General features: G+C 36.8%; 1 protein-coding gene across 1 annotated transcript; it reads right to left on the bottom strand.

The window, feature by feature from the left end:
* Positions 1–388: 388 nt before the first annotated feature.
* LOC149443275 (fucolectin-like) lies at positions 389–8,193 on the bottom strand. The gene is made up of 3 exons (XM_089655649.1): positions 8,090–8,193; positions 4,552–4,852; positions 389–669 (listed from the first exon to the last, which is right to left on the bottom strand). The coding sequence occupies exons 1-3, from the start codon at positions 8,160–8,162 to the stop codon at positions 519–521; spliced, it is 525 nt and encodes a 174-aa protein (XP_089511775.1). The 5' UTR covers positions 8,163–8,193; the 3' UTR covers positions 389–518.
* Positions 8,194–10,194: the final 2,001 nt, after the last annotated feature.

Here is a 10,194-nt window from a genome sequence, read left to right on the forward strand (position 1 = left end):
TCCATACTTCTATTTTCTGCCGCCTCTTTTTTTTTTATTCTTTTACCAGCTCTGTATACTTAATATTTCACAAAGTGTGAAATTTATTATAAAAAGATGCTCCATATTCCCTCTCATTGTTATCCCCACATTTGATCATCATTCCTCAATGTTATCGCTCACTCTGGTCATTGGTAATGAGAGCAATGAGGTCAGGATCTGGAATAATTGTCCCCCTGCCTCCCTGTTAGTATCAAAACACCATTATTTTAAATATTACTTATTCAGATCTGATCTCTATTCAATTTTTGTGTTTTATCCTTTTTAATACATCTTCTGCCTTTAAATCCAAAACGCATAACATGCTCTGTATACTGAAAGCCAGAAAATACTTTTGACAATACACACATAATGCTGAACAATCTTTATTAAGCAATAGTTAACCTTTAACTTTTTTCTCTTCAGATTACTGACACATAACACGGTACGTTTTAACTTTTATTATTGTCTTCATCTGTTGTTCTTTTTAAAGGACCCTTTCAATGCCTGTCGGCGGTCCAGACTTGAACTTCACATAATTGAAGATATTCTTTTTTACCACGTAAAACTACATTGACGTATCTACCAACTATGCCATGGCAGAAGAACTTGTGAGTTGCTCCAGCTGGGATAGAGGTAACCACCTCACATCTGCAAAGTGAAAATGATTAATACCAATAATAACAGTAATATCAATAATACATGCATTTATTTATTTTTAAAAGCAGCAACATAATACATACATCAGAATAAAAGATAAAGCTCAATAACAGATAAAATATGAAAAAGCCTCCAGAAAATAAAAACTATAAAAACCAAACTGAAGCTCATCCTCAATCTATAAGTATTATTGTGTACCCTTGAAAAGAGTAAAAACCCCAGTGAATGGCTCAACACACATAAATAGTAAAATAGAAAATCTTTATTGGAAATCTGTACTGTACAAAAACCAACTGTCCCAAAACTAAATAAAATCGTAATTGGCCAATAATTAAAAAAACTTTCCCCATAGCAGATGTGGGAATAATCCATGGAAAGATGCACAGTCCAATTGCTTTTGGAGTCTTCTGGCAACCTCAGCAGACTGGTGGCTCCCTTGTTTGACCGTTAAACCACATACAGTAGCTGAGATAATTTCATATAACAATCATTGGCATGCTACAAATGGGAAGATTCAACATCTTGCTTAACGTCCAACAAGAACTTTGAATGTTTGTTTAATCACTGAATGGATAGACTCTAAGACATCCCCATGATATATATATATATGAATTTGGGCCATTTTTATGTATGTACTCTTCATATAGAGGTGATTCTCTACATTTTTTCCGCAGGTGCTAAGGGGAAGGTTTTTTAATTATTGGCCATCATTGTGGTTTTAGTTCATTTTGGGACAGTTGGTTTTTATATAATATACATCTCCAATAAAGATTTTCTATTTTACGACTTGTGTGTTGATCCATTCACTGGGGGGCTTTTTACGCTTTTCAAGGATATACAATAACACTTGTAGATTGAAATTGTACTTGTTGAGTTTGTTTTTTGTGTTTTATTTTTCCTATGTACGGTATATGTATGACAACTCCCTTATATAAAGAAAAGAAACAAGAAATAATAGAGTAGAAAGAAAGAAGGAAAGGAATAGTGAAAAAATAAAAAACATTTTTTTTTATTTCGAGGACACATTTTATAACTTTTGTACCTCCAATCTGGCACTTTTTCCCACAGTATTTTTTTTTGGCCAGCGGATGTCCTCCAGCATAAATGACAGCATTAATTCATCCCACTTCCTCTAAGCTATCATGGACACAACTCATGGAGTGGCATGTACTCTTTACTCATTCACATATGGGAGACTGATATCTGGGTCCTTCTTATTTTTAAAAGGGCTTCAAGATTCATGTCCCCTTGCCCACAGACATCTACAAGCACTGGGGCAGGATTGTGGGGAAGAGGCCCATGTTCTCATCAACATGGAGAGAAGGGTTTTCCCTTGCAAGGTCCCCTATACATGTTGAGGGCATGTAGCTTGGTATGGTTCATGAGCAGAATGCACGATCAACCCCTATTTCTGGCCAGCCACATAATCAGATGAGAATTTGGTATGAATTTTGGGGGAGTTCTCCCTGATAGAAGTTTACAAGCGGGTGGGTGGGGCTCTGAGAATCCCTTTCCTTTCCTTGCGTTATGTGGAGTGGTCTTACGGAGCCTTTCAAACATACTGGGATTTTGATTTTGAGACACTTTTTTTAATTAGCTTAGTAGACTGTTACTACACGTGGAATGCACAAAGTCAGGTTTCCTTGGGGAAAAAAGTCCTTCCTGCCGAGGTGGTGGTATACAACATTCTTGGTGAAGTTGGGAAGATTTGGGTTCTTGAGAAGGACAAGTGGTGGCCAGGGGTCTGGACAAAGGCGTAGAGGAATGTCAGGTCCCCGTAACTGCTGTCTGTCAGTCTCTGGGTGTGTGGCTTCTCTTTCTGTCCTTTCACATCCCCTAGATTTTTATAAGATCAGATTTTTGGTAAAAGGCTGCATGCATGGGATAAATGTTTAATTGTTTCTTAGCCTGAGGGTGTGTTTAGGTGGAGGTAGGGTTGCGTTTAGCAAAATTTAGTAGTTTCTTGGTTAACCTCCCTAGCGGTCTGATTATGTCTGTATTTCTGTGCTGAAAGCGGTACATTTTTTTGCATGGAAATATGTTTTTTTTTAATTGTAGGCCTGTCATTTTTAGGAATAACTCCCTGAAATCTGTCCGAACAAGAGTCTAGTAAACATCCCGGGTATGTTAAAATTTGAAACACGAAATCATAAATTTTAATTTAATAAATAATCATAAAAAATAATAATATAATAATAATACATTTAATTCAATAATATAATCAAACCAACAACACTGAAATTTGAAATATAGCGCCAAGTTCGCACATCACTGAGCAAAGTCGCAGAATCGTTTTCAGTGTCTGATGACAAATTTCCCCCACAAATCATTATCACTCAATTCTGCAAGTGGTTCTAATTTACTATCGCTGTTCTCTAGCCGGTCTAAAACCGCTTTTGACCTAAAGGGACGCTTTTTGAACGCCATGGACATTTCTCTGTTTCCAGGCAGAAAGAACAGTAATAATACAGGCAGGGCTCAGGACAAAGCACTCGGGACAAAATGTATGTGAAATGGTTTGATACAGGAATGTTTTACTAAGTGATTTTAGTGATTTTTGTGAATGTCACTTAATGTCATTTTCAAATTTCCCGCCAGTTCCATCCCCCGTACGTCCTGACGCTCGCAGGGGACGGAACCCAGATGACAGATGCCAGCATCCGCCGGAGTACATTACAGGGGACATCACGGGAGCGCAGGACAAGGTAAGTGAAGAACAGATGCTGGAGCAGCGACGCATGGTAAGCCCGAGTGTAGCTCGGGGTTACCGCTTTTGGTACTGAAACCTTACCCCGAGCTACACTCGGGAATACCGTCAGGGAGGATAAAAAATGTTTCTTTGCATATAGTTCTATTTATGTTATTTTCAGAAAAAAAGCCGTTTTTTTTCTGTTATTTGCTCATGTAAGTTTGTGTGGTTTTGTATATAGTATATATATTTTTATTTTTTTTATTTTTGTATTTATGTAAATATGTTTTTATTAACAAGCTGTATGTTTAAAAGATTTAAATAAACACAAAATGACATGTTCTCCCTGTCCTTGTGTGTGTGTTTTATTGGGGGTGTTCATTTTTATGCTTTCTGTCCAATACCTTTTTTATTGCCACATTAAAAAAAAATTTTATAAAAAAAAAGAAAAAGCTATCTAGAATAAAATGTGTACTTTTTTTATGGTAACTTTTTTTAAGCTACCACTGGACAAGGTAGAAAATGTTTTTTTTTTTTTTCATTTTCGTTACTATTTTTGTCAATGGATTGCATAAAACATAAACTCATTCATGCAAGACCATATCACCAAAAGAAAGCCTTGTTTGTCCTAAAAATGATTTATGTATTACTTTGTTATCATAGAATAAACAGCCCCGCAGAATAAATGTAAAATTTGCTCTGGTCTATAAGGGGTATATAGAAGCGAGAGATGAAGTGGCTACATAGTTACATAGTTAGTCTGGCTGAAAAAAGACAAAAGTCCATCCAGTTCAACCATTAAAAAAAAAAGTTATATTCCTACACCCACAGATGATCCAGAGGAAGGCAAAAAAAACCCAGCAAAGCATGATCCAATTTGCTCCTGCAGGGAAAAAAGTCCTTCCTGATCTCCCGAGAGGAAATCGGATATTCCCTGGATCAACTTTACCTATAAATGTTAGTATCCAGTTATATTCTGTGTATCTAATATTAATAAAGGATATTCAAGAGAAGATGGATGAAGGCCAACTGTTGTAAAGAAAATTAAACATTGGCTGGAAAAGACCTAATGGAAGTCCTGTTGGAGTAGAGTAGGATCAAGGGATGCAGAGAGTATCGGGTTGAGAAACAAGAAGAACCTTCGCCCCTATAAGGGGGAAAAAATATGCAAAAATCATCCTTACCTGGCATTATTGTTTCCGTTGTTACTCAGAGAGTTTCCAACGAGAATTTCGGCACCATTCAGTCTCTCACTACAGCAGTCTCCTCTATTAGTGATGGAGATGTAGGCAATTTTGTATGGTTTCAGCAGATCCACCCTCCACCAGGGAGACAGTTCATTGTGTGTATGTGAGCAGGAACCGTGGTAAAAGTACGGGTCTTGGTTCCCATCTACTGCATTTATGGCTGCTGACTGATAGCCATGTTGTACCAGATTTAAAATTGAGGACTGAGTTGCTCGACCTTGAAGGGCGACATTCCGATCTGTTAGACAATGTGAGAGTAGAGCTACATATTACTCAATGTACAAAGAGTAAGAGAGAGGAAATACATGAGACATAATGTTGGAACACACATATTTAATCGTTTTTATCAATATTTTATCAAGAGATTTTGTTGTACTTTCTTTTAGTAGTAGGCCATAAGCCCTGGTTCACACTTGTGTGGGCCATGAGGCTAACGTTTATGGGGGCACGCCAACCCATTTATTTAAAGTAGCTGCAGTGCCTGCTTTTTCCGCAAAAAAAGCGCATGCACTTTTTAAAAATGCGGCCATAGGGAAAGCGCATGGGCTTTTTCGAGCTCAACTGCAAACACTCTGCAAACTGTGATGAGTGGGGTTGCCTTTCAGAATGAATGGCAGCCCTGCATGCCCCGTAAGATTTGGTTGCAGGTGGATGTGGTTGGGGGAACAGATGCAATTCCTGCAACCAAACCGCACAGTGTGAACCGGATCTTACAACTATCACTGGATCTCTTCAACTTACAATCTTGAGTAATTGCCCCGGCCCTCTGCCTGGCATGTATTCTACCCTCCCATACATGACTGTGCTGTCATTCATAACCAGTGTGCTATTACCTGCCAATGATCAGCTGATTTCATGCTTGGACATAAAGCCAAGTGGTGACCCATCCCAAACACATGTAACCCAATTTGGGTCGACATCCATAGATTAACTGTTTTGTTTATTATGTGGCTGTTCAGCCGATTAGGGTTCTTCCTTTTGGCTAGGAACCAAGAAAGAATCCAGCAGGTGAAAGCGACAAGATCACTGTGTGTACTTCTAGAACTGCTAAAATAGAGGCCATTTATTAACCACTTGCCCTCCAGAGGATTTACCCCCCTTAATGACCAGGCCTTTTTTTGCTACTCGGTGCTGCACTAATTCAACTGATAATTGCGCGGTCATGCAATGCTGCACCCAAACGAAATTTACGTCGTTTTTTCACACAAATAGAGCTTTCTTTTGGTGGTATTTGATCACCTGTGCGCTTTTTATTTTTTGCGTTATAAATAAAAAAAGTTTTGAAGATAAACTATATTTTTTACTTCCGGCTATAAAAAATATATAGTAAACTCAAAGTTAATCAATGTGACAAACTCCTGCGCTCCTACCTAAAAACTAATACCTACCAACAAAGGTAAAGCTGCTACATACAGTCATATACCCATAGACAAAAAATATAAATGAAACACAAATGATGCAGCGCTACTACCATAAAATTCTTTACACATAAATGAATAAGTGAAACAGTGCAAAATTAGTGACACAAATAACATAAACACACAATATTAAATAGTGCCAAAAAACTCATAAATAATCACGTGACAAGTGTCAATATTGGGTCCTAAAGGACCAAATAACATAAATGGTGCCCCAAGTAATCCAATGGGATCATTTTTTTTTTTTTATTTAAATCACTTTTAATGCTATCACAGGGAATGCAAATATCCCCTATAACTTCAATGGGCATTATCATATATTCTTTTTTGAGAAATCTGGGTTCTATCAGACTCTAGATATCTCCTCTGCCCTTACATTAACTAATCAAACCAAGATCAGTGTGATCAGATGCTTTCCCAATTTATAAATGGCGCTGTTTATATCCTGTGAATTTACAAATGGCGCTGTTTATATCCTGTGAAACTGAAGTGATGAAATGCTCGTAGCTTCCGATTCCTTAGGCTATAGAGATGATTGAACCATTCTGGTCTCCAATCAGCTCTATGGTCAGCAGGTAGAAACACCGGCTGCATTCTCAGGTTCCCCCGATGGCATGGGACTGCCCGAGAAGGCAGCGGGGGAGGGGGAGCATCATCTCCCACTGCTTATAAAAGCAATCCTGCAGCTAATTAGCCACTAGGATTGCTTTTACATGAAAGCCAATCGCCGGCTGATACAAACACGAAAATTATACCAGGATGATGCCTGCAGCTGTAGGCATCATCCTGGCATAACCACTCCAGTGATGTACTAATACGTCGCTGGTCCATGTTGGGTATATATGTTATATTCTTTTTTTTTTTGTATGCAGCCTGTGGGCTGAATGAAAAAAAGAGAAGAAATCTCTGCCAGAAAAAGGATGTGGTAAGCCCAACATTAGAATATACCCCCCTGCATCCACCTACTTCTAATGGTGGGCACACATTAGGTTGCACGGTGCCACATGCACCAGTTCCAAGATTGTACAAATGTTTAAATAGTGGCACACTTGAATAAAAATTGTCCACATATAAGTGGTTCCCCGTAAGAAAAAAGGATGACACCAAGTCCCAAACTATCTTGTCACTACTCCCCATGTAGTCTGGGCATCTGGGGCTCCACGTGACCATCTTTTCCATCGTAAATCTGAAACGTATATGTATAGCAGAGAACACCGGCATGTGAAGAATCAGGTCTGTGGACCAATACAACCGCAATTTATTTTTCTTAGTAATGCCCATGTTGAGGGTAAGGTCCAAAAAATATTTAAATTCGGAAACCGTAATGGGTTTCCATGCAAGTGGTCTGAAAAGGTTTGAATTTGGGTTGGCGGTGATAAATTATTGTACATTTAAATTGCTTTGTTCCACAATCAATGTATACAGATCTTCCGTGAAAAACAGCTCCAAAAAATCATGAGGAGTAGATAAATTTGCTGTTTCCACCTGAATTCCAGGTTGGGCAGTGAATGGGGGAAGTACGGGTGTTGCAGAATTTGTGGGCTGCCAATCGGGTTTTGCAAGCACACCGGGAAGGTTACTAGGGGCTCTACGCGCCTGTGTGAGAATTCTTGGTGGTTGTGGGACAATACTTGTGCTCGCCACCGCACCAGCTTGTACTGCACTTATAGGACTCGCCGCGTCACCAAGTGATACTGCAGTGCTGGTATGTGAAAGACCAGGATGTACTAGGCCATTGGTGCTCAACAGTTCACCAAAAGGTAGCGTGGCACTAGTACTGGCACTCTGCTGCATAAGAGAGTCATCAAAATTTACAGACTGACAGACAGACACTTAGATAGATAGATAGATAGATAGATAGATAGATAGATAGATAGATGGATGGATTGACAGAGAGATGGATAGATAGATCGATCGATCAACCTCAGATCTATCTATCTATCTATCTATCTATCTATCTATCTATCTGTCATCTATGCATCTATATCTCATCATTTATATGTGGTTTATACAGGATTTTAAAATTATTACTACATTAATGCCAGTTCTAAACGTACAGGACAAACACTTAGCAGATACTCCACACAGGATCCCCAAGAAGGTGACAGCGTGTAGAAATATCATTCTCATGATTCAGTAGGCTCTACCAAACTTCACCTAAAGGAAAATGTAGGGAAAATAAAAACAAAATGTTAGGTATAACATAAAACTGAACTCAAATGTATCCAAATTTCTGAATTACAATAGTAATTCAATAGTAACAATGAATATAAACGAATCTAAAATAAAGAAACAAAATTACATTCGAAATTCAAATTGGAATGAATCAAATTAAAAAATGAAATTGGATTTGATAACAAAAATAGAATAAATTAGAATAGAAAATAAAGGAATAGAATAGAATATAAAAAAAAAACAGAATAGAAAATAAATAGAATAGAAAATAAAAGCATAGAATAAAAGAGAATAGAAAATAAGAGAATAGAAAAGAATAGAACAGAATAGAAAATACAAGAATAGAATAGCATAAATAGAATAAAAAAATAAAATAAAAGAATAAAAAGAATAGAAAATAAGGGAATATAATAGATAAGAAATAATAGATTTTAATAGAAGAGAATAAAATAGAATATAGCTACCTGCCTAAATTTGAATTTGGAAATTAATAGAATAGAATAAAACAGAATAGAATAGAAAGGAATAGAGTAGAACAGAACAAAATATAACATAAAAGAATAGAATACAACAGGATTGAAATTGAATAGAAAATAAAAGCATAGAATAAAATAGATTAGAAAATAAGAGAATAGAACAGAATGGAAAAGAATAAAATAGTATAAATAGAATAAAAAAGAAAATAAAACAATAAAAATAGAATAGAAAATGAGGGAATAGAATAGAATTAATAGATTCAAATAGAGTAGAATAAAATAAAACATAGCAAACTGTCAAAATTTGAATTTGGAAAAGAATAGACTAGAATAAAACTGAATAGAATAGAAAATAATAGAGTAAAACAGAATACAAAATAAAAGAATAGAATACAATAGAATAGAAAATAAAGGAATAAAATAGAAAAGAATATAATAGAATATAAAAAAATAAAATAGAACATAACAACAATAGAATAGAATAGAATAAATTAGAAAGAATATAACCATTTTCTGAAATTCGAATTTCAAATAGAATAAATTTTAATTCAAATGCTGATTCAATGCTTTTCGATTCGGTCAAAAGAAATTCAATTCGACATAATTAGTAAAATTTGCATTACATTTGAAAACGAACAAATGAACTGAGACTAAATAAATTGTAAAAACGATTTAAACAAATTAAATAAATTTCCCTAAACAAAATTATTTTTAAAAACTGATCAAAATAAAAAAATTTTTTTTGTCCTCCAAATGTCTTATTTTGACTGTTTGCTGTTTGGTTTTAGATGTCTCAGATTTGTGTAGACCGAACCATGAAAAATCAATCAAAACCATACGAATGATGGAAGTGGACTTGCTTTTTGATTTTAGAATAGTGGTTATTAAAGTGTATGAAAAGCCAAAAATGTATTTTTCTTTTCAGCCATTTGGCCAATGGCTGTATTTAGATGATGACATCACCCGGCATTCCCTTTTGTTACGTGAAGCTGCTGGGTGAGGACGTCCTTGGCAACAGCGGATTGGGCCAGCAGCCTGCTATTGTGATGGTTTCCCCTGGGTTTGGCTGAACTTTGGCTCATGTAAAAAAGGGGGGAAGGGAAAAGAAGGGGAAAAAAGTTGGGGAGTCCACAATCTACCACAATGCATGTAATTGAGGTGCCGCCAGGGTGCCTGGAAGGATGCCACCTAAGCCAACACCAAAAAACAAAGAGAGAAGAAAATAGGCTAAAAAGGCTAACCTCAAGAATTGTATATTGAACAACAACAAGCACAATATAAAACATCGGAGATGTGGCGTACATGCCCAACATCACTAAGCACCCTGACCCCTAGCGTAGAAGGGGACCCTCCATGTGGGACAAAGATGGATGGGAAACGTCTCCATTGGGTCTACACAACCCCGATGGAATAATCCCCATGCCCAACATCACTAAGACCCCTGACCCCTAGAGTAGAAGGGGACCTTCCATGTGGGACATAGATGGATGGGAAACGTGTCCATTGGGTCT

This window comes from Staurois parvus, unplaced genomic scaffold, assembly GCF_062004578.1.
Source record: "Staurois parvus isolate SC_StPar_1 unplaced genomic scaffold, SC_StPar_1.0 ptg000860l, whole genome shotgun sequence".
Classification (NCBI taxonomy): domain Eukaryota; kingdom Metazoa; phylum Chordata; class Amphibia; order Anura; family Ranidae; genus Staurois; species Staurois parvus.

Excerpts from the sequence above, each read along its gene's own strand:
- LOC149443275 (XM_089655649.1), bottom strand. The coding sequence starts at position 8,162 with ATGAGAATGATATTTCTACACGCTGTCACCTTCTTGGGGATCCTGTGT. Across the intron at positions 4,853-8,089 it reads ATCTGCTAAGTGTTTGTCCT|ATCGGAATGTCGCCCTTCAA; the intron begins GTACGTTTAGAA and ends ATTGTCTAACAG. Across the intron at positions 670-4,551 it reads AACGGAAACAATAATGCCAG|ATGTGAGGTGGTTACCTCTA; the intron begins GTAAGGATGATT and ends TTCACTTTGCAG.